The 25,954-nt window shown below is 35.6% G+C and overlaps 1 protein-coding gene across 1 annotated transcript in view; it reads left to right on the plus strand.

The window, feature by feature from the left end:
* GRIK2 (glutamate ionotropic receptor kainate type subunit 2) overlaps positions 1-25,954 on the plus strand; it is a 424,643-nt gene that overhangs the window by 366,983 nt on the left and 31,706 nt on the right. Inside the window, exon 14 of the mRNA XM_026079986.1 lies at positions 17,100-17,325. Coding sequence (XP_025935771.1) covers positions 17,100-17,325 — 226 coding nt within the window. The remainder of the gene's footprint in view (positions 1-17,099; positions 17,326-25,954) is intronic.

The following is a 25,954-nucleotide window of genomic DNA, read 5'->3' on the forward strand; positions in this document are numbered from 1 at the left end:
CAGCCCTAAAGAAAAGTGGCTAAAGATAATCTCCATATTCATGAGTAGCACCTTGGTACTCTTTGGCTCTGTTGCGGTGCTCTACTTAAAACTGTTTCTAGAGTCTACCTCTGTTTTAATGAGAAGAAACAGAATTTCTGAATATCAAGCACCCCTTGACATGACTTTCACTAATGGCTTTCTAGTGAGGTTGTTGGTATACAGAATGGGAAAAAGAAGATTTTCGTTTCATGGCAGTTGATTTTCTGAGAACAAGTAATATTTTGGAGAGAAAAAAAAGGCTTTGTTGTGAATCATTGGAAAGGATATTAAGGGATGTATGACAACAGGATATTGATTAGCATTTTATTCTGATTTTCCTGCTCTGAAAAATTGTTTTAGATATCAAAACATTTTCCTCATCCTGGATTTCTGACAGAGGCAAAACCTATAAAACTGTCATGGATTGACTATTTGGGAGAAAATCGAAACCAAACAAAATAGCCTATTTAGGTTAATGGCAACATTTCATAAAGATAACTTCATAGTATGTCTTTTTTTTTTTTTTTAGCTTAACTGATTAAGTTTAATTTTCTAAATAAAGGCTTCTTGAACTGTCTCTCACCCACCAAAAGAAACAACAACAACAAAATAAGAACAGGGCATCTTTAGAAGGCTAATCATTTTTCCAGTTCCTTTTTTGGCATAGAAAATTTGACCAAGCTGACTTTTCTCTGAGAATGTGTGACAATTCAAAAACTTCTCAGGGAAAAAGTAAAGAATCTGTCCAATGCTATCCGAGTGAAGGCTTCAACTTGATCATTTAGAAAATGTTCTTCATTTTGTGTCATGGAAATTAAAGATGCTTCAGAGACAATGTTCTAGCTTATTCTTTAAGAAAAAATACGTTTCTCCAAATCTAGACATACCTAGGAGAATGGATACAATTATTTCAGTATAGTCGCTTTGCCTGTCAAAATAACATAACCATTTCTGATCTCGCTTAAACAGAGAGTATCAGTGAATAAAGAATGTTCACAAACTCATGCTTCCATTAACACAACTCTTTTCTCTGAGTTCTAAGTCTTCTTTCAATGTCTCTCAGTTTCCAAGTGTCTGACTTTATGGCTTATGTTTGTGGTGATATCTTTTCATATTTCAGCCATTTTATCAATGTTGTTAAGTTCTAGCCAATCTGCACCATAGTGTCATGAATAAAAGGCATTGACTACTGGGTTTATGGGCATGATTTGAAAAGACCAATGATTTCCTGTGTTGAGTAAGTGTTTTAATGAATTACTGAAACATTTAGCAGAAAACAGAAATACAGCTGATTCCATTCAATCAAGCAACCTAACTATAATCAAGAAAGACTAGTACAAATTTTGTCTGAGTGAGTATCATGTCAGAGGTCCATAATATTTGTGTTTGTAAGTGTTCACTAAAATGTATCTTTCAGTTCTTCCTGATGTTTATTTGTGACCATTGTTCGCATCCCATATCAAACTAGCTAGCTGTGGTTAGAGTTCAGTTAAGGATCCCTGAGCATAATCAAATGCAAGCTTTTATTATTCTACAGCTGCAAAATAATATTATCCTCCACATACAGCTCCTCAAAAATACAGAGGATCTATGGAAAATCCTTTTTTGAAATGTTAGTGTCTATACCAGTTGAATCCAAAGGATGTGATGCATACACAATTAATATGTTTGACATACATAACATGTAGTAGGTCTTCCATATGTTTCAGGTCGTAGTTTTTAAGGGAAAAAACTTCCTGTAAAAGTCAGAAAATTTAATTTTCTCCTAGAAAAGGAAGGTCCTGAATCTGCAAAAACATGCATAACTTTAGTCAAACAAAAATGTTAAAAGGACTATAAATTTAGCATCAATTTGTGGGTGGTTATTAGAATTAGGGGAACTAAAAAAAAATCAATTGTCACTTGCAGGATACCTAAGGAAAATTAAAAGAATTTTTAATGATGGTTTCAGTGAGTTGGTGTACATTATATCCATTAATGAATGTGATATGCTAGTTTTCTTGTGTCTCCCTCAGTGCTACATATTCATATTAATGGCTGATAAAAACAAGGAAGCAGACTAATGTATAACCTGTAAATCAGTCTAGGACAACTGTGTAGACAGTAAGAAAGAGCTTAATCATAGTCTTCACAAAGGTCAGAAGGTTGATCCCAAAGACAAGTAAATTTATGCATGAGCTCATATTAGTCCTTTCTCCATCACTTGATACTTTGAGTAAATGGATTGCCCTGCAATCCAGAAGAAAAGGTACTGCACTGCAGCTATAGTATTTGGTATTGCTTAGATAAAGCCTGTTTAAAGGAGGAGAAATAAGATTGCCATAAGCCTCTTGTCGGCTTCTAGTCTGAAGCAAATTCATACATATCAAAAAGACTCAAAGAAAAAAAAAATAACAAGAAAAATAATGAGCTGGTCAAAGCAAACGCTTAATACATCTCTACTTTAGGAATTAATCATAGGATATATGGGTGAGGGTCAAAACAGTTGAGGTGAACAGGGAGTATTTTGGTGCAGGCAAATGGAAAAAAAAGGTAGTGATTTAAAGCAGATTGAAATTTTAAAAGCGAGACATAAAGGTCACAAAATCAGATTCAGATTGCTAAGGCACAGTGGGCAAGTTTTAATGAATTCTCTGTAGAGCTTTTTAAGACAAGCACTCAGGACTGAAATATCGAGATAAAGTAAACCTTTTTTTTCTAATCAGTAGAAAGAGAGCTGTGGAAAATTCTAGAGAAAGATCAAACAGAATTATGAGAACTTGGTTTTGAACAAAGAAAATGAACTTCCTAAGGCTGAATAAAGAAATAGTTTTTAAATGACTGACTTCTACTCATATGCTGGAGGCAGCAGGGGTATTGTTTTGTTGTCTAAAAATGATAGCAATTGAACATCTATAAACAGTAGAGAAGGTAGAAGGAAAGTAAGAAGAGATAGGGCCTTAAACTAAATCCTTACTCCTATCAAACAAAACAGCATAGTGATATATTCTACTTCTGGAGATAAATGTTTACCCTTTGTACTTGAAAATATAGGAAAGGAGAAAATATAAGCAAAATGTCTCTCTAATATAGCAAAAACCCACTGTTTTTCCAAAGCATTATGTTAAGTAATACTAGTATAAAGAGACTTTTCCTACAGCTCTTTCAAATGCTTTTTCTAGACTGAATAGCTCTAGAGGAGAGATCGAGACAAGAAAAGGGAAAAAAGCAAACAAACATCATTTTACATCCTTGGTGAAGGATGCCTATATGAGTGGCAGAGAACGGCATGTGGGCTGATGATATAGCAGATTCTATGATCCTAGTCCATCTTTGGGCTTCATCTATAAAGCTGAGTTAGAAAGTATACAAATGCTTTAGTGTAACCACTCTACAGTACCTTCTAGCATGTAGTGTAAATCTGGTAAGTCATGTCTTAAAACTGTTTGATGGACCGTCGCATAGCTTTTTTAGGGTACGACCAACATCTGACTCTGTGAGGCAGGCAGGGAACATACTGCGCCATGTGTTTGTGATCCTAATATGGCATCCCCATTTTAACAGTAGTATCATAACACTGGGATAATATCCTAATTTCTATCCACCCCTCCTTCCCCTTCTCCTGTCTCTAGCCAGCAGTACTTCTCTGTTCTTCTCCCAGGTAAAGCACCAAGAAGAGCTGCTTTATTGGTGAAGTTACTGGATCACAGAAAAAGGTTCTATTACGGTGGAGGTTAGGAGACAATATTGTCCTAAATTTGGAAGACAGATGGTTGATTTAATATGGGATTGATTTCATGCTGAAGTCAATTGGTGGTGGATGAGGGGAGAGTGGTGAATGTTGTTAATCTCAACTTTAGTAAGGCTTTTGATACTATATTGTTTCCCATAACATCCTTACTGACAAACTGATGAAGAATGGACTAGATAAGCGTATGGTGAGGTGAACTGCAAACTGTTTGAGCTGCTGGGCTCAAAGGATTGTGATCAGTGGCACAAAGTCCAGCTGGAGGCCTGTCACCAGCAGTATGCCCAGGTGTCTGTACTGGGTCCAATACTGTTTAACGTCTTCATTAATGACCTGCATAATGAGACAGAGTACATCTTCAGCAAGTTTGCAGAGAATACAAAACTGGGATGGATGGTTGAGAGACCAGAGGGCTGTGCTGCCATTCAGAGGGACCTCAACAGGCTGGAGAAATGAGCTGATGGGAACATTATGAAGTTCCACAGTGCAAAATGCCAAGTCCTGCCCCTAGGGAGGAATAAACCCATTCACCAATAAATGAACATACTCTTCCCGTAGAGCTTCAGTAGATTGGCACCTTTCTGGAAGGTTCTGGGGAACTTTGTCAAATAAACATAAAGCAAAATCAAATTATAAGAGTATAAATGCAAATTGGTAAGAGTAAAGTACTTGCCCTCCAGTTAGAAAATGCTGTTGAATGCGTAGTGTGCACACTACTAAAGTTACTACTGCTAAGATGAAACAGTAAGAGTCAGTTGATAAGGATCCTATGACCAAAGTAAAAAAAGGTGTTTGTAGAGCTACACACCTTAAAGCAGGTTGAATTTTTATCCATTTTATTGCTGGCAGACAGTGTTTATCATCTGCCTGTAGCTGATTATTATAAAATGAATTAGTGGTGCATCAGTCCAATTGCTTTTTGACCCAGGTCCTCATTAGAAAAACCTATTATATTGATTGGTACCATTTTAAGGAACCTCAGCAAATGAGCAATATTCAATATGGAGATGTAATTATTTCCTTATTGTCAAAAAAAGTTTCAGTTACTGTGTGATGTTGAAAGTTGCTTGTACGGTTACTGCTTTGGCTGCTTCTCTTTGAATATGCAGATAAACCAGGTTTTTAGTATTGCCACAACACACACTTGAAACCAATATAACCACAATAATGCTTTGAAAGTGGCTTTGTTAACATCTCTCAAAGGTCAAAATACAATCAAAGCACTATCAGTGCAGTTATTTATTTTTGTCAAACTGCATGGCAAATAGAAAAATATAGGCGATATGATGTAATACATAGAATAAATTCTGATAGTTTTCTGTGTTCTCGCTTTATTTTTGTTGCCTTTGCTTTCAGTCCTGTACAACATATTGAACTGAGAACTTGAAGTCAGTCACAGATGATGACGTTAGCTTTCACTATAGTTAATTTCTACATGTTTTGTTATATTCAATGAAGGTTTCTAAAGTAGTCATTTATTGATTAGTTTCCATAAAAGTCCCTAGATTATGTGGAATTTTCTGATTTTTCACAAGTAATTTAATTAAAACAATAAAATAGGGAATAGAGTCAAACACCATAGTCCCAGTTGCTATCATTTGAGACTACTCATCAGAACAATTTGATAGCATCCAGAAAAAGGTTGACTGGTTTTGGTAGCAAAGCTAGCAAAGGTATTATTTTAAAATTAACAAAATTTAATTTTACAGTTGTGCAACTTTGTCAGAAACTGTGTTTCCCATTAGCTTTTTATGGGACAAATAACAAAATTACTTTTTGATGTGGAATTGATGGACTTACAGACTGACAGCTTAGCAGAGGAAACACAGAATCTTCAATATGATACCAGCTACACGTAGCAGTTCCGTGGAAGAAATGTCCAGAAGCTTTAGCAGTTCTGGTAGTGACATATGATCATTAAGATAATCAACTTTCTAGGACTTAATGCATCACATATCAGCCCATACAATATTTCTGTGAAGGCACATGCATTTCCACAAGAGCATATCAGAATATAATGTCAAATCTGAACTCCTTCTTTTAACTGCATTTCAGAGCTCAGGTATCACTTTCCACAGAAAGATTATTTCAAGCCATTCGTGAAGCACTTCATTTTTGGTATAAAATTCCATGAAACGACAAAAAATTCATTGACCAAAAAGTACAATTACTTTTACCACATGTAGCTATAAATGCATAAATGTATATTAATACTTTGGTCAACAGTAAAAAAATGTAAAGTCTATCACTGGAAGTAGTAGAAATTTTCAGGTAGAAAGCTGAAACTATTACTAAGGCATATCTAGAGCTCACATGGTGAGAACTTCCTGAGTCCTACTATAAATTTTTAGGCCAGGTCAGGAATTCTCTATCAAAAATCATTTTTGAAGAGTAGAAATTTTCCAAGGATAAGTTTTGATTATTCATTTTGTCTTAATTTTTCTGCTGGGAAAAAGCAATACGAAATTTTGATCTCTCCTATTTTTTCCCTGTTGCCCTGTCTCCTTTGTTCCTAATACATTGTATTTAAATGGATTTTTTTGAAACTTTTTATTTCACAGAGTTTCTTATTCTACTTTTCATTCCAATTCAGGATATCTGCAATTGCTGAAACATTAAGATTTCTTATGTGAAAGAAATCAGATTGTTTTGTTTTTCTCTAGTATTAATTTACTAAGCTTTGAAGAAGGTTCAACTTTGGGGAAAAGTAAGGCAAGCCCATATTTATATCCTTCTCTTTCTCTTCTCTAATTTGTACAGTATTTATGTAAATAACAAACATCAGAGTAGCTTATTAGCTTTGTAATGGAAGTTTGACTTCTACAAATTTTAAGTGTACTACTGAAAGGCTTAAATGATCTCTGAATTCACTGTGTTTTTTGTTATTACTGAAGTTTCACATTATCTCTCAACTGATATATGTGCTTGCCATATGTTCATGTAGCAAAAAGATAATGTAGGGGTTGAGAGAAGGTCACATCAGCCTAACTTCTTATCTACTTGTTTTGGCTGATACACCTCAATAATAGTATCATTTTAACTTTGATTTCTGGAATTGAATATGAAATTTATTGCAATATATTTGGACTTATGTTTGCATCATAGGTGCACACATAAAAAGCTGAGAATGGGAAGAAATAAGAGAGTACAGTATTTTTCATGCTGATCTTTCTAAGATTTCAGGGCAATTAACAGGGATGGAACATGCATTTTCAGATTATAATGCCCAGGCCATACAATATGATGGACTCTTCCCAGTTTCAACATGATAGATCACTTTTCATTTAACATCATCATTGTCACAGAAATCAGTATTTGTTACCACAGATTTCAGATACACTCAAAATTACTTTTGCAATGTAAAGTTCAATCTAACCTATTCTTAAGGATGATGATAGTAACCAGTGTTCCACTGAAACTGCAAACTGCATCTTTTTGTAGGTAGATGTCTAACAGCACCTAGGGTAGTGGAAATACAGTGCATGAATTTTTCATTTGTTTTGCTTTTTGTCCCCACAGAAACATATCAAATTGCTGAAATTTTGGATTTAGTAGCTTCAGAAAAACACACCCAATGATCCTACTCAAAATTGTCTTTTTCTTCTTTGTGTCAAGTGGTTCTACACAGTTCAGTTATCTATTAAGACATAACAACCTTGTAATAAGCAAAAATAAAATAACTAGTAGTTTAGCACAAAATTAGTGGAGAAATCTTAGCATTGACTTTGGCTGAATTTTGGTGTATTATATAACAGAAAACACTAATGTAACTGATTTAAGTCACTGAATGATCAAACTGATAAAATGATGATGAGCTTCCCTTTTCTTTTCTTGGGAATTTCCAGTTACTTAATTCCCACTAATTCTGACAGTGTCTCTCTGATCAAACTGGGATAAACCAGTCAATAATATTGGAAAGGGAATCCTTCTGCCTCTATTCTGGCATGTATTTGCTGTTTCTGTCTGTTCCAAATAGTAAAGAAAGAAGAGCCTTTGCAGAACTTTCTTAGTCTTCAGAAGCTATACTATATCCCTTTCTTTATTAAACTACATTACCAGCTGTGTTTATACTGCCTGTTCTCACTTACTATAGGTGTCCAAATTGGGGTGTGCAATTAAACACGTTAATTGTCTCTTGTTCTGGCTTTTTGCGTGTTATGTAAGTTTGTCAATAATACAACTTAATTTCTTTCCCTATCATCTTCTGAAAGTTAGGTAGGGGCTTTATGATTACTGCTAAAAAGTATTTGAAAGTACATCTTATAACTCAGCAACTGTAAATATTTTCAATATAGATGACTAGGATAGCATACCTTAATTCATCTACATGAAGCTGATGTATTCTTCAGCAATCAATTTGGTTTTACTGCAGTATGTCGTCCCAGATCCTTAAAATCTCTTTTTAACCTCTCAGTTGTTGGAGGAAAGCAGCTACTTAAGTGTCACATTGCCTATCACCTCAAGTATGTTGTTTAGGAGACTACAGACATTTCAATATAAAACTGCCAGAATTATTCCAAGATCTGACAGATTTGCTAACAAAGAAACTGTTTTTCAGATCAGTACCTTACCACTCCTCTGTACCTTTGATATGAACCTCATATGGCATCAATCCTGTTTGCCTGAATTAACTCCAGTTTTTTACTGACCAAGGTTAGATGATTACAGAGAGAGAGAGTCAGCTGTTCTTATCTAGCACATATGTTCCTGTGTTGTTGGTAATTTATTTAATATCGTAAAAAAGTACAGGATGCTAAACCCAAATCCCATTCTCTGCAAAATACCTCAGTTTAAACTTCTGCTAAACTATAGCTGGCAAATATTTTAGCTGAGATATTTTATGAAGAAATACTCAAAATTATTACCCATTTCAATTATTCAGCAGTTTGTTAGGTCTGGCAACAGAATTGATGGAGGGAAGCTACTGGGCAAAAAACATGCCAACCTGTATTGGTGCCACTAGACTGATTCTGATGACTGTGATTACAGCCAATAACTAATGCTAATGCTGCTGCTTGCCAGGTACCAAAAGAAAAAAAGTGACAATGGAAGTGCAGTTAAGTTTCAGAACTCTGAGAAGATAAAGACACAATATTTATTCCTAAGTATTTTGGGCAACAAATTAACAAATAATAGTTAGTGGGCTTTCTACCACTTCTCCCCATTTGAGAAGATCTTGAATGCTATGACTTTGATTCCTAATACTGCCTGATGAGTTTCTTTCAAATTGCAACAACAGTAGAGTGTTTTGGGCATAGTGCATATTAATTTTGTTTTGAGCACCGCACAAACATCTTCCATGCCAATGTAGATGTTGTTATTAAATTGTTGTTAAATACGTGTCATTATGACAAATTTTCACCCTGTTTGAGGTAAATATTTAAAGCAGTAATTGTGAACTTCATGCACAGTTCCAACTTGCAGAGGTTATGCATATAATTATGACAGTATTCACTCACTGTTTTTGGAAAAGGAGATTGCTTTCAGATAAAGTGTAAACCAAGTGTGAAATTTTGTATTGCAGTTTGTATCTGAAAATAGGCAGAATGAGCAGAAGTGGATTTATCTTTAAGAAGCATGCAGAATATTGGGTTTTCTTTAAAAGAAGATTAAATTTCTATAATGTCTTATTTCTGTTTATAAAAGGAAGAAACCTAAAGAAGTGTGAAAAATATCACACTTGTCATCTTCCACAGTATTTAATAAAAAGAACAGTTGTGACATTAATTATAATCCAGTAGAGGACTATAAATCATTCTGGTATAAAAGAGAAGGAAGTTTTCTGGAATCCGTTAGTGATTTTAGAGCAATAAAATCCTTATTTATTTCCAGGTCAAAGCCAATAGTGAAATCTTATTTCAATAGCATTCATTATTTTTTACTCATAAATTACTTTAAATATTTAACATTTGTTCAAAACCTTTGGTTTTTAAAACAAAAAGTCAGCACAATCAGGGAGAGAGTAAAAATGTCTTTTTCTTAGCACTGCATTTTTCATTCCTTGTAATTCCATTCTTGGCAGGAACACCTTTCCTACCTTTTTTCATTTGTGCTCTATGGACCATGAAAATTGCCGTTATGAAGGAGAAAGCACTGTATGCACTGGTTTTATTGTTTTTGTGCTGACACAACAAAATCTAAATCGGCTAGTTCACTTAAGGGTTCTCAGGCCTCAGCAGTTCTGGAAAAATAGAGAAAAAAAGGAAAAGAAGAAAAAGGAAAAAAAAACGCCCTGAGGTCAGAGTCAATGAGACCAGTCTAATAAAAATGAAAGGGTGTCTTTTATACTTTTCTTTGATGACTGAGGAAATGCCAGTGTTACAATTCTAGGAGACATAAAAAATATACAGGACTACAAAAGTCATTTGCAAATTGTTATAACCAGTGATAATCTGGTCAGAAAATCAGATGACACCCAGAAGTTCACTTGTATTAGCACAGTCTGTCTGTTTGGTGATAGAAGACAGTTAAGCTGATTTAAGTCTGGTCTGTTGTCCAGCACAGGTGGAGGAATGTGTAATGCTTTCAGTATACTTAAGTATACTTAAGATGTCAACGATTAACACAGCGCTCTGTAAAAGCTATACCTTATCGTATAGTAATGATTCAAAACTGTACATTGCATATATGTGAGTGCAGTGTTTGGAATTTTTGTGGCATCATACCATGTTATGGAAGCATCAGGTGCAGATATGCAACTAAGACCAAATTATGTTTTACATTAAATGAACTTAGCCCTGTTAAAATAGGTAAATATACTGTTTCTACTTCCTCGGAAAAATAGCATTAGGTTTTGGAGTGTAGAATTAGCTAAGGTATTTCAACTAAAGCTGTAATTGCTCTAGTCATTAAAACTAATTTAAATGAATTATTTAAAACAATGAAATATCTGGAAACAGGAGATGATACTGTGATACTGATACTGTGAAAAGCTAAAAAATAAATAAAATACGGTATCTTCCATTCTCATTCATGTAGCTGCTTCTGATATTTACCATTATTTACATATATTGCTGTTTAGCTGAAAGTCAAATAGTGGACCAGGATCCCATTGTCACCCACTTCAGAAACTTTGAACTGTTTGGAGAAAACAGTACCTGCTCAAAAGAATTTGGAGATTTACTGAAAACTGGGAGATAGTGGATGAGTGTAGGTGGATATGAATTACAAAAACAAGAAGTACAAAAGACGCACAAGGAAACAAACATAACATCGATCATTGATAGATATCAGAACAGTTGCAGCCAGCTTTTATGTTTTTCGATTTAGTGACAGTACCAGAAAGAGACCAAGCTATTTATGTGTATTTGCAGTTTATTTTCATTTATACGAGTGTTCACATTCTTTCAAGTAGTCTTATCTTTGAATTTCCCTGTGATTTCCAATTATGGCATTTCTGAAACGTTCTTTACGTTAAGCTACTGGTATGCTCTCTCAGCCTTAAGCTTGTCATACTACAATTTAAAATGTATTCATATAATTAACTTTGTTTCTCAATTGTACAATCAATAATACTAATAGTACAATCAATTGTACTAATTCTCAGTGGCCTAAAATTTTGGAGACATATTCCAAGTGTGCTAGAGCAGCTTTGGACCATAAGAAGAGCTTTTATAATCTCTGCCTCACCTACATTTGACAGCTAACCTTCTTATGTTTAGAAAGATTTTTTGAGATACATGTGTGCTTTTGCTGTTACTAACAACGTTTGAAATGTATTTTCTAGTTTATGCAGAGCTGTGTAGACTTAGGGTATCTGTCAAAACAAATTTACAAAAATGAATATGGAATGAATAAACTAGATGTATTATATGGGCAGTTCAGCTTGATTGTCCATACTGGTGTTCAGGTTTTTTTCAAGGGGGTTATGTATGAAATAATTGGAATGACTGTACTCGAGATTCAAAGAACTGAAGTGTGAAAAAAACTTTAGGAAACACACATTTTTGGGGCTAAGAGCTTGCCAGTGGCTTGATGTATACACTACACAAGTTCTCAATGACTTTTAATGAGGGAAGTCATTTTTTATTTTGTTTTCTTGAAAGAAAAAAAAAGAAAAATCTCATTGTTCAACATCGTAAATTGAAAAGTCTTGGGAAGCATTTATCACTGTATGTAACTTTAAACTGATAAAGAATCATAGAAATCACAGAAAACTCTAGGTTGGAAGTGGGGACCTATGGAGATAGCTTCCTCTGTTTGAAAGGGACCTGCTTTTCTACTGAAAGCAGGACATTAGATTAGCTTATCCAGGGCCCTCTCAAACTGAGGCTTGACTATTTCCAGCAAGGCAGATTCCTTCACTTCTCTGGGCAACCCTTCCAATGCTTAGTTTYGTTAGGGTGCAGAATTTTTTCTTACATGCAGACAGAATTTCCCTTCAGGACTTTTGCCATTGCTTCTTGTCCTGTAAGCACACATCCTAGTAAAGAGCGAGTGCCTTCATCTTCTCTCTAACCTTCTCATTAGGTATTGGAAGACTGTGATTAGATCCTGCTGAGTCTTTTCTTCTCCAGGTTGAGTAACTCCATGTCCTTCAACCCTTCTTCCCAAGTCAAGTTCTACAACCCTCTGGTCACCATGGTTGCCCTCTGCTGGACCCTCTCCAATTTTTCAGTGCCTCTCTTGAACTGGTAGGATCAAAACTGGGCACTGTATTCCTGGTGTGGTCTAACACATGCCAAGCAGAGTAGAATAGTCACGTACCTTGTTCTGTTGGCTGTAGTCTTGCTGATGGAGTCCAGAATAACATTTGCTTTCAGTGCTACGAGGACACACTGCTAACTTATGTTAAGCTTGCTGTCCACTTGGATCCCTAGGTCCTTTTATGCCAAGATACACTCCTTCCAGTTAGTCCCCAGCCTGTACTGGTGCTTGGGATTATTCTGTCCTAGGTGCAGGAGTTTTCATTTATCTTTGTTAAATCTCATGCAATTGTCGTTAGCCTAATCTTCTGGCCTGTTGAGGTCTCTGTATGATAGCTCTTTCTTCTAGCCTAACTACCTCTCCTCCTAGTTGTTGTCATCTATGGATGATTTGGTGAGGGCACATTCAATCCCATTATACTGTTAAATTGTTTATAAAGATATTGAATAGTACTGGACGCAGTATTGACCCCTGAGGAACCTGACTCATGATCAGTTGCCAATTTGACTTTGAGCTATTAACCAGCACCCTTCCTGCTTGACTCCATAGCCAGTTCTCCACCTGTAAGTGGTCCATCTTTCCAGTCCATATCTTACCAGCTTGATCAAGGATGTTGTGGGAGACTATGATGTCGAACATCTTGCTAAAAGGCCCATATAGATAAGTCTCTTTGAATGCACTATTCATGTGTCATTCTTCTTGCCAGTGCAAACACATGAGTCATGAGCTTGGTGAAGGGATACAGAAGTGAGATTTCATAGTCTGTGTTTTACAGGAGGTCAGAATAAATGGGTATAATTGTTCCTTTAGCCTTAAAAAAAATCAGTGAATCAAGCCCCTTTATGAAAAGTGGCTTATGTCTGCTCAGAAGGCAGTGCCAGGAAAGCAAAAGTCAAATCATTGTTATATGCATTAAGTTTGGGAATCTGTGTTTGTTTTTTTTTTTCTTTAAATAAAGATTGTCATGTTTTAATTCTTATGTGGTGGAGGCACTTTTAATAACATATGTAAGAATTAGGCTTCAGATTTTTTTCTACTATTTCCCTTCAGAAATTCAGATTGTAACCTTAATTACCTTTAGTCTTTCCTTTGTTATTGCAACTCCTTTTGAATTAAGATATTACATGGATGTAGGCATAGCTGAGGCATTGTCCATGACACCCAAGTGCCTTTAGAAGCTGGGAAAGAAGCTGAATGATATTGGTGAAAGAAAATTCTCTGTTAATGTATTTGCAAAAGGGGATTCTGTACAGTCCTTTGTAGAAAAATGTCAGGATTTGCTTGGCACATTTTTTTGCTGTGCATTTATCCTGTCTTGTCTTGTACCATGAGGTCTGCTTCCCTGTCCTTTGATCATTGTTTATTTTGGTGTTCATTCAGCATCCTGATATTTTTCTAACCTTGTGCTCCAGAGTTTCACTGCTCAGACATTTGTCTTTCCTATCCAGTACTTCAGGATAGAGCGGTAACATATTGCTAACAATGATTCCTCCAGCCTTACAGATATACGTTGCACTAGACTAATTTAGAGCCTTCACCATGCTTCCTTTCATGATCTCTGACATGCACAGTTATCTTCCAGTAATCTTTAATTTATGAATGCTGAGTATGTCACTGATGGCATCCTCTGAATGCCACTGTCAGAGCTGCCATTTTATGTACCAGGTAGATGAGCTTCTTGACTTGCTTAACTTCTTCAATTCCAACTTTCCTGTTGGTTAGTTCTCTTGTATTCCAGTGAAATTCAAATGTTACAAAGCACAGGCAGCTTTCTTATCTTCAGCATTACTGAGGGAACACAGGCATAATAAATCATGTCATCACAAGTTATCTTATACAGACATCATTTCCAGTTGATTTCAGGTTAGTTTGGCTTTCCAGACAGTGATTTCCAGTTAGATCAGACAATATGGTGAACTAACCCAGATAAAACAATATGCTTCATTGATGGAGTATATAAGTTGATTAACCGGATTGATTTGCACACAAAGAAGATGGAAACATGATGTAAATTGCAGCATCTGCTTCTATCAATATGAATGACACAGTCATAACCACCAGAAGCAATATGTACATATTGGAGTGTCATTCTCTTTAGTTCAATGTCAAATGGGCTTTTGATGCTTTTAATTGTTCTGGCCTCTTGATTTTAGTCTATTGAGTCTGCTCAGTATTTTGCCAAACAGAGGAAAACCATTTGTGGCTGTATTTCCCTGAATCGAAAGTATTTTTTTTCTCAGGCAAATCACTCCCTGTTGTGCATAAAACAAATAGACGTTATTTTTTTGTAAGAATTGCTAAGCTATAACTTAGAATTTAATGATTTAGTAGTTACAGGTATATGGTCTATTTTCCTTGGTATCATTTCAGTTTTGATCTTTATCTTTTAGGTTTGGAAGAAAACAGTGCAAGGGCATTGTAATATTTGGCCTACATGAGAAAATTGTGAGAGGTCACTGTGTGCTTCCTATAATCCTTCATAGCATAATAACAAAGGGCCCTGTGCACTAATTTTCTAGTCTTTGCCTTGTTCTCTGCAGTCTCACAAATCATATGCAAAATTTTGATATCATTTTTGTTTTAATTATTCCAGCAAGCATGCTATCCTAAGCAGAAGTTTTCCTTTCTTTTATTTTGTTTGTGGCCTTTGTCCTCACAAGTGTTACTCCTTTTCAATAGTAGTTGTGACTCCATCCTAGCTGATTAAATCAGTCATCGTAATATGAATACTCTCTGTCCTTTAGAGGATATTGTATTTTTCCACATGCTGTAATGCTACGATAGAGAGCAAACATTCCCATTTCTAACGTGTTTCCATCCTGRTGATGATCTTTGCGACCTAAGGGTATAAATACTTCATTCTGTATTGTAGTTCATTCTTGCTTTATTTTCTGTTACAGCTCATTTGGCTTTTTTTTTTTTTTCCTCAGTATGCATCACCAATGTATCTAACAGTTTACCAAAACTGTTTTCTCTGCCAATTTTTGATATTGTTCAAATTATTTCACAGCAGCTAAAATTATTGTTTTGTTTGTTGGGGTAAATATTGTATGGTAAAAAAATAATAATAATAAATGGTGATACAGGTGCTTGGCATAATTTTCAAGTATTGGAAAACATTAATTTTCCATCCTTTCTGTATGGCATAATCATCTGGATTTCTATAGAACTGACGTGTAGTGCTTAAAATATGTTTTGCTGCACTATAATATTAAGTGCTTGCAAGAATTATTTGATTTTCAGGCCCAAACCTATAAGTAGAGACCATATTTGTTTGGTCCTCCCTCTTCTACACATTCTCATTATATTCTGAAGAAAAATCTTTTTCCTCCTTATTGTTACTAAAATCTTTTTCAATAAGTAACCTACCATGTTCAGCACAGTAACAGTGTGCTCATGCATGGTCCTAAAAGTGTTCAGTTTTGTTAGCTGGAGTTAGTTCAAACACTTGATTTGCTAAGTCCCCAGGCAGAGGGAGATAAGTCTTGGATTGTCTCGCGGCAGGGGGACAAAATCATCGTTTTTTCTAAATAAATGTTCCCCTTTTTATTCCACATATGCTACTAATTCTCCTCTGGGGCAGAATTTATGGCTGCCAATCAGCTGAACTTCAGAAAAGTTTGTAGTGTCAATCTTTGTTTAGTACCTCCCTCAGAGCTGAAGGCAAAGTTATGTTTAAGGCTGACATTAAAAGATGAAAGACTCATTAAAAAGTCTGATTGTACTAGTCCTGCATGCTGTATTTCTAACTTTATTTACTAGGCAAAATTAACATTACTGAACATTTTCTGACCCATCTGAGTTTGAAACATTATTGAATGGATGGGGGCAAAAGTAATATGCAAATGTCATCGCCCTAGTGCCTTCAGTTTATATAGTGCCTATCATCTCTTAAGCATCCTGTTTTACAAAGATGAGGGAAGGTAATAGCTTTGTTTTTAAAAGGAAAAACTGAGATGTAGAGAAAGGAACTGATTCCTCCATAGTTGTACAGCAGCACTTTGTACTTAACTGTTGTCTCCTTCATCCCTGTCCTAATCTCTCCTCCATTACACAATACTTCTTTGCCTTCTGGGAATATTCAGAGCAGAAAACAGATTGAGGACTTCTAGCTTGTCAGCTTTTGAATGGAAAATCAGTATTTGTATGACCAGACTACGTTACTTTTAGCTAAAATCCTTCTCTCAGTATTGTTGCAGTGTTTTAGATAAAATGGTTGTTGTCCTCTCCCTCACAACTGTTTCCTCCATATAATGCCATCTCTGAAAACTCTGATAACTTCAAGTTGCTGAAATGTGTATTAGGTTTTCAGAATTGCTCAGGAGTAGCTGAATGATTTGAAATCATTCAAAGTGAAAATTTCAAATGTGCCAGAATCCAGCAGATTCTCCTGTAATATTCACAAACATTGTTGATGAACTTGGCTGCAGTGAAATCCTAATAGCTTTCCACTGACTTCAAATAATTCTAGGCCTTCATCACAGAATCTCATAACCAACAAATATGATGCAAATTCTGGAGAATCTATCTAGCCATTTTGTTTTCCACAGAAGAGATGAAAGCTGCAGGCACCCTTACAGGACTCCCTTGGTAAAACCTGTGACATGTAGTAAAATATAAAAGAGTAATGTGCAACTGAGAATTTGCTTTCACTCTTAAAAGCATATTATTTTTATTAATGTTGCATCTATTATTTATCTTTCAGAAATCCAAAATCTCCACTTACGACAAGATGTGGGCCTTCATGAGCAGCAGGAGGCAGTCAGTACTTGTCAAAAGTAATGAAGAAGGTATCCAGCGTGTACTTACCTCTGATTATGCATTTTTAATGGAGTCGACAACCATTGAGTTTGTCACACAGCGGAACTGTAACCTAACACAGATTGGAGGCCTGATAGACTCAAAAGGTTATGGCGTTGGAACTCCCATGGGTAGGTTATATGTCAACCATTTGTTCTGTGTTCATTAATCTTAGTTCCTGCAGTAGCACAAGAAAGCTCTAACATAGTGTAGCTTTCTCTACACTACTAGCATTTCTCTTGTTCTCTTTTTCCCCATCTAAGGAAAAATATTACATATATTATCAACATTTACAGATCAAATTTCATTTTCTAAACAGAAAAGCCTTATAAAATAATGGACATTTTCATATGGTATGTTTCTATTACTGATGCTTTCCATATATTCAACTAAAACAAACAATTACCTTTCAGAGCACTTGATTTTCTAAAATAAATAAATGAATAAATGTTTTAAACATATTCATCTATCTCTTCAGAGAATGAGATGCTACTAGTACAAAGCTTGCACTGGCAAAAGGGGTTAACATGAAGCTTCATGAAATGCTGAGAATCTTAAAATACGGGGAAAAATCCCATAACCTGTCATGTATAATCCACAGACAAAATAAGTACTGAATTAAAACTTTGTGGTTTTGCAGAACAGTTCCAATCCTGTAAATGTGTTCCAGGTCAGGTGTTACTGACTGGGTACAAAAACTTGGTTGCAAGATTAGAAGCCAACTACTGACACTTATTTGGTTGCTAGAATCCACAGGATGTGATTCACTGCGGTGCAGAGTTCCCATTGACTGGAGTGATTTTGAAGTACATGAGCCGAGATTCTGGCTTTAGATTTCAGAGTAGATGGAAACAGAAAATGGTGTGACACAAAGGGTCTCAGTACTGCACAATCATCCTACTTAATCTTGTAATATCTTCCTGCTGACTTCTTTGCAAGACTGATATTTATCTTATTTTAATTTTTTTAAGAAGAATTTTTACCATCTTGACATTGATGTGAATAGGTTTAATGTGTTTCGTAAATAGGTCTTATATTTGTTGCTGATTCTATCTGTGTTAAAAGTCTACAGTAAATCATTCTGTGGAGAAAGCAGGGTACAATTCTTTAAATCAAGAACATGATAAGGAAGGTTAAGAAATGAACATTACTGGAAGATCTTGCATAAAAAGGTATCTAAGAATACCAAATATAGGTTTCCCAATATGGTGCAGATACTTCCTGCAATTTTAATAACAACTTTAAAATTTTGGTAATACCAGTAATTGGCTATGAAATAGACATCTGCAGAAATGATGATTCTCTTCATTGTATCTGCGAACAGTTAGTTGTTAAGAATTTAGTTTTAATCTATATGCCATTTTTTCCCCATCCTGTTCTATTCCCATTGTGGCTTCTTATACTGCAGATTTTTTTTGATTTCCACAGTAGACCAAGTCTGATATCATGATAGTAATATGGAGGTTTTGACTCCAAGAAAGTCAAAAGCACAAAAAGCACAAAAGCTGCTTTGTTACTGCTTTTGGAATTAAAGATTATGCAAGTAGAGAGTTTGGGGCATTTTAGCCAACAGGTACTTGAAATCCCTTAACTAGCAAGGAGAACTGGGTATATACGGTAGTCTAGACCTGAGGTCCTTACACAGTTTCATGCTATGAGATATTCTGTGCTGAGTGAAAAGGAGGCAATAATTGATAGCTTCCTTTTGTCATCTTTGATATAGGTCTCAGCACTTGTCACAATTATGAGATATTTTGGTTCCCATTTTTGGGCACTATCTAAGGTGCTGGGCCTTTGCCCTCGGAGTAAAATATTAGGAGAGTTTTCACTCTTTCATAAGAGTTTATGAGAGTCCATTTATCAACTGGAGTACATTGCACATACCTGTAACTGGCTATAAGCTACTTACCACTCTGCAGGCTCCTCTTGATTTTAAGTACCTGGGCATGTTCCATTCAGGAATTACTTTGTAATTGAATTGCACTGGGGTTACAGAAACTCATTCTTCACTAGTTACTAAGATTGCAATATATCAACAAAGAAAACCAACTCACCCTTCTAATAATCAACTGCATCCTTTTTTTAAGTGTATTGTATTAGGTAAGCTTTAGAAAGTTTTTTTTTCTCCCCTCCTTTTTTATTGCATTAGTAGACTGTGCTACCTGTAAATGAACTTTCATAGAGAAACACTGTGGCAAATCTATTTTAAGAGCAGCAAATATTTGTCCTGGCTGTACTGCACAGAGCAGGTCTCGAGTCAGGTGACAGCTTACTTACATTTCATAAATTAACATGTGGTGGAGTCAATCATTTGAGTCTCAATTTAAACCTCAACATTGTGTTCAGAATAGTCTTAATGACCAAACCCAAGACCTAAGTCCCAGAAAGACAAAGTTTCTGGTCCAGTTCCTTATTTCTGGATGTTCATATTCCAGCTTCTATTATACTATACATCCAGGCCTCTCACTTCTCTATATTTTTCTTCAAGATCCAGGCCTCGAGCTGAAATAGGGAGTTGTCATGAAAACTGAAATTTATTTAAAAGAAATTTCTTAGAGGTATGTAAGTGCCAGAAGGGACCAGACTTTAGTCCCACTGCTCTCTGTGGTATTTCATATCTTCCTATATGAAAAAAAACTTTGTTATTTTGAGATGAAAAACACCTTCCATTTAGGCTTAGAAGGGTGAAAATTAAATTTTAGTGATAGTTTGAAATCTTTGAAGAGGCTGCATGCATATTTGTGAAACATCTGAAGCATGCAGTCCATGGTGGCCAAGTGATAAGAAACACAGAGACCAAGGTTAGCTGTTTTACAGATGATTTTACATATATGTAAATCAGAGAACCAGCATAAACACCAGAGAGAACAGATGAAAAGCAAAGATAGAGCCAAAACCAAACTTCTAGAGTGGTCAGTTTTTGCTCTTTGACTCCTACCTCATTTTTGGAGAATGGGCACTGTGCATGCACTGTTTCTTCATAAACAGAATCCTATCAAAGACACTCAGCTCTCATCCATCTGAAAGATTCCAAGTAATAACAAATGGTCTGGGTCAAGGGAAACAGTATTGTTTTACAAGAGTAGCTGTGAGCTAACAATCCTATTGAATCAAGATGAAACAAATGGAGGACATACTTGCAGGAATATGATCTCCCAAAAAAGTAAAACAAAACTTGAAGCAGTGGTAAGCTTAGTGAAGAGAGTCAGAATAAGATCTGAAAAACAGATGAGGCCTCCAGAGAAGGAATTATAACAGGACCTAAAATAAGATCTAAAGTAAGAGTTTCAGAAACAAGTTGAAAGTAAAACAGCATCTGGAACTTTCCCAGAATGGCCAAGAAAAAGAGATTAATTATTTTTTTGGGGCAGTATCTGTAAAGTGCAATTCAGAGGTGAGAACTAACATTTATAAAAGTTTTGTATCCTGTTTATTAATCATACGGGTTCAGAAGGAGGAGATTGGATTGTCTCTGCTAAAATAATGCATAGTTCCCACTTCATTTGAAGGAAAAACTTATGAAGAGGATTATCCGTAGTATGTGTCAGAATAGTTTTTATTAAATACATTATTTTATTGAAGCTGAAAGCTTTACAAAACTGTTTTTTGATGGAAAGAAGTGCATGTTGCATGTTTAATATAAGATGTTTATAGACACGCAATTGATTAATATCTCTTTAGAGTCAGTAATCCTGAGAGTAACTTGTCAACTGCTTAGAAAACTACAGTATAATGGTTTCCCAAATAAACCACGTTACTGCTGGTGCCTCTTTGGGAAGCTAGCAGAAAAAAAATACAGAACTATTTGTTCAGGTAGGGGCATGATGTCTGAAAATTATTGGTGTCACCTCCCAAAATTTACAGACATACCTGGTTTGTCTCCTGGAAGAGTTGATTTGGAGTTGCAGAAATATTTGCATATGGGATTAATTTTGTAGAATTGTTGTTTTTATAGACATTATGTAGAATTTGGTAGAATGGACATAGTTACTTTTGTAGAACAGCATCAAAAGGAATTAGGTGCAGCATCTCTCTTTCTTTTTGGAGAATAATAGAATAATTGTTAGTGAAAACATAATGTGCTTGAGTATAAGTAGCTACAAGCAGAAGGGCTAAAAGCTTCCTTAACAGAAAAATATGCTATCAGAATAGGATAGGATATGATAGATAATCACATGGAAACTGCAACCACCCCAAATATAGCACCAACTTAGAATACCACAATAAAAGCTCTCTGCTAACAATGTGAAAGCTTTAAATTTAGAGCTTGAAAGTTGCACAGGTTGTGGAAAAAAGAACAGCAGATCATGACTTATATAGGTATCAGCTCCTTGTTCCAAACACACTGAAGAAGCAACTTCTGAGCTTATGTCAGTATGTTAACTCTTCTAAAAAATTAGGAATATTAAAGCACTAGTGAAGCAAACAGAAAGCTTATACTGCTAAAATGACCTGTGATGAAGGAAATTGGAAATGATGTACATACAGCACAAAGTAGGATTGATATACCCCTTTAAAATCCACAAAATACAGTGGTATTTAGAATAGGTACCAGGCAACATTCTGAATGATATCTTTGTCATTAGCATTATTTAATATGTCACATATGGCATCCACAGGACCTAAAAACAAACTAGAGATGGTGAATTTGATAAGATATACATACAATAAATGAATCTCATGATACATGTTTACAAGTTAAAGTAACAATCTTGTATATACCTGAATTCATTTTTAGTCAGCCAGTTCTAGTGCTAGGCTATAGAAGCTTCATTTACATGGAAAAGAGAAGGGGAAAACAGACATGGGACAATGTTTTGTATGACAAGAACTGATACTTGGAGAAGATAAAGAAGAACCTGGCAGTAACATGGGTTGCATTTGTTTTGCATTTTGTTTTTTGTATTTTAAATGCAAATAATTTGCATTTGCATTTTAAAAGAAAAAATGCATTTTTGCATTTGTTTTATTTTCTGCATTTGTAACTTTATTTACAACTTTGTAACCGAGACTATAACACTGCTTTGCTGGAATACATCTGTTTTCTTCTTCAAGTTATACTAATGTGAAGAGAGATCGTAGAAAGTGTTAGTAAACAGCAGGTGTGCCATCTCTCCAAAAGCAGCAAATCAAGCAGCATACAGACAAAATCTTTTATTATCTGATAGAAGAGACCTAGAGATAAATCAGTGTGTGTTTTCTCTCAGGGTGAAAAACATTAGTTTGGGCAGCTGGTGACGTTAAGTGGAAGTGTCCCCAGGCAGGTGTTAAATAGTGCCTTTTGACAAAGAGACAGGCAGGGAAGAACAGTGTTAGACAATATTGCCACAATAAATCCCCTAAAACAAATGAAGCCTCTGTGCTTCAGTGTCTCTTGTGGACATCAGTGGACCACGTTTCTGCTGAAGGAAAGGAGTATCCAATTCTGAGATGATGAAATGGGACAACCAATATTTTCAGGTAGCTGAGGAAGATTACATGAAACTTAATTCTTAGCCAGTGAGAAACCAATAGTCTAGTTGCTCAGTTCAGAGGGGACTTTTTGAATATTCTTTTTGAATAAATAAGACTTCATCGACTAAATATGTCTACCTAACAGAAACATCCTGCTAGGATGTAAACTAAAGGCTAGGATCACGCTGATTAATCCCTTTCAAGTGTTTTATTGTTTCGAAGGGTAAACTAGCATATAGAGACATACAGTTTTATTGTTTACAATAACCAATAACAAGCATTAAATATATTACACTAAATAAAAGATGTCACAAAGGGAAAAGAAAGTGCTTGCAGCCTGAACCATGAGAGCCATGTGAGAGATCTCCAAGAAATCTATCCTCAGGCAGATGACTCTAAAGCAATGTTCTGTAGATGACATGTAGTTCTAATGTAGGCATGTAGTTTTTGAGTGTGGTGAATGACTAGCTCTCTGCAGTCACTCCATGCACTGTACTGACTAGGTCTCCCTTGCCTATACTGCTTAGCTTGCACACCTAGTTTGCATATGGACACATACCATGTAGATAGCTAAGTGTCTGAATATAGGGTCAAATTCCACCTGAAATGTCAGATCTGGGGATCCTCAGTATGTGTGTGTGCCATAAAGTGAATAACAATGCTTCTGTAGGAGAAAAAATATCTCATCATAATTTTTTAGTTCTTCTAAGCTTCTAAGGAAAGAGAATGACAACACAGTCACATCCACCTCTTGCATTTTTCGTTTCCTGACAAGAGAGTTTAGAAGTTAAATAGCACATCTGGCACATCCTATTAGAAGGCACTACTTTTTCTAGTCTTGTGTTCTTAATCCCTGAATTTGGTGGATAAGAAAACTTGTTGCAATGCAGAAAACTTGAAGTATATTGTATAAATTATTTCTGATAATAAACACATAAATAAATTTAATTTATACTTATATATTATCAGAAATACATATCTATTTTTTTTTCTTTTAGAGCTTGGAATTTGGCTTTGTGTGGGCATACACCCCATGATCAAAGATTGTTATTCAAGGAAGGAAAGGAGGGAGGGAGGGAGAAAAAGAGTAAGACAAAAATAAAGAGAACTAGAGAAAGAAATAGAGAGAAAGAGAAAGAAAAAGGAAGAGGCAGAGGAAGAAAGAGAAAGGGCAAGGGAAAGAGAAAGCAAGCCCTTTGGTTATTCAGAAAAAACTTGCACTTTTCATGGTAAAACCTCAAAAGTGTTATATATCACCTTCAGTTCCGCTAGTTTTAAATGCCCCATTTCTTCTTCATGTGTGATTAAGGTGTTAAAAATTTGCTTTGCTCTTGAATAAATCCTGGATGGGATAAATTTTAGCATTCCAAATTATTCCCAGATTCTTACGATACTTCATATCAAACATGACTTGAAATTTATGTTCATGTAAGTGCAACATGTAATCCTTAGAAGTCCCTGTCTATCCAGCAGTCTAATTTTCATGCCCTACTGAGCATAGCTAGTATGACCTTCATCTGGTCAACACAAGGATACTGTAAAACAAGGTAATATTATATGATCAATGCTGTTTTCCTTAAGGAGTATTTATTAACATTTTTGTTAATGGGAAGTGAACCACATAAAAGGTTAGAAGTTTAGATTGCATGCACTCTATATCAAAGCTGTAATGGTCTGTGAAGCTACTTTTAAATTTTTTACTTTTCACTCTCCCGTTGAAATAAACCCATTTTGAAATCCTCTCTAGGAAGAAAGCATTTTTATCTGTCTGGGGTAGTTTCAGCTTCCTATTTCATTTCCAAATCCATGTCTCTGTTCAGCATGGTAGACAACAGGCCACCTTCCATCCAGCTTCAGCAGATTTTCTACTGAATTGCCAGTTGCTTCTATGTTGTACCTATATTACATAAATGGCTGACAAGTGTATGTACCAAACCCACTCCATCTGAGCAGATTTCCTGAGCATGTGCCTTTCAGATGATCTGCGCTTATGTGGCAACTCTGGAACATCTGGGATATGCCAGACAGACTGTGTGGGTGTGGAGATACATGCAAAGTAAGGCTGTTGCAGTGGATCCTGGAGCTACTGAATACTATCTGGTGAAACACGTCAATTATTTGTGTAGATGTCTGGGGGTTTTTTGAGTTGGCGCGTATCAGTTCTGCTTCTGAAGAAAGATGAGGGTGAGGGCCTTCTATAAAAAGGCTGCTGTACCTGTTACTACTGAGGTTTCAGAGTTCCTTTCTTTTCCACTCTCGCTCTTCAGTGCTTTGAGCATATACCAAAAAATGTCCCCAAAGTTGTTTTCAGTTTTGAAAACAATAGGAACATGGAATGGTGTTACATTCATGTAGTAGTGGCTAATTTTCTCAGAACCATAGGAAATATGTCTGTAAGGAACCTCAAGGATTCAGATTGTCCAAGGGGTCCGCAAACATTCTACAGTAGATGCAAGGTTGGGCCAGGCTGCCATGTGGTATTTTATGTACCATTACTGCTACATGTACCAGAAGAACCCCTGGTCTACTCTATTTTAACCTGCAGTGGTATGCACAGCCTGCTTAGGTAGCCAGTTTCACAGTTTTTATCTAGGCAGTTCTGGCAACACAAAATCTTTTAGGCAATGATTATATTTTTGCAGTCACAGGAGTCAGGTGTTCTCAAATTTTTCACATTTTCTTTACCTATAACTTTGATATTTTGGACCCCAAAAGTGGTGGGTGTTAGTGATGCTAAACATTTGCATGTATTTCTTCTAACTCTTGAGAAATACAAAATAGAAAGCTGTGTTGTTTGGGATATAAGGTGAGCAGAAGAAATCAGGGCTAGTTAATTCCTTGCTTTTTCTCTGTGATTGTTGAGCTATAGAAAGTTACAGGACTGGCTTAAGAGGGAGCTGTAGCTGTATAGTAGTGATGTTCCTGCATCTGCTAATGGTGAGGGAAAATATGGTTTGGGGGAAAGATGAAATATAAATTTTCTTATTCTTTTTTCCTTTGTAGTTATTACAAGATAATAAATTGTGTTATTAATATTAATAATATTTCAGTTGCAAAACATTATTGAGCTGAATCTGTTACCATGACTCTTCATTTTTACTAGTTTGTGACTTATTTCTCACTTACTGTGACCAAACTATGACTTCTTCTGCCAATGCATGTCACTGATCGCAGCCCTAATAATTCCATATTGATGGACTGTCAGGATGCCCTGAAAATGCTGGAAAAGGCATCTCTAAGAATTGCCTCTAGAATCTTAATATTTAATTGTTAACTTAAACGTTTTAAGAAAATAAATGTGTGCCC

The sequence above is a fragment of the Apteryx rowi genome, unplaced genomic scaffold (genome assembly GCF_003343035.1).
Source record: "Apteryx rowi isolate R43461 unplaced genomic scaffold, aptRow1 scaffold_507, whole genome shotgun sequence".
NCBI lineage: Eukaryota > Metazoa > Chordata > Aves > Apterygiformes > Apterygidae > Apteryx > Apteryx rowi.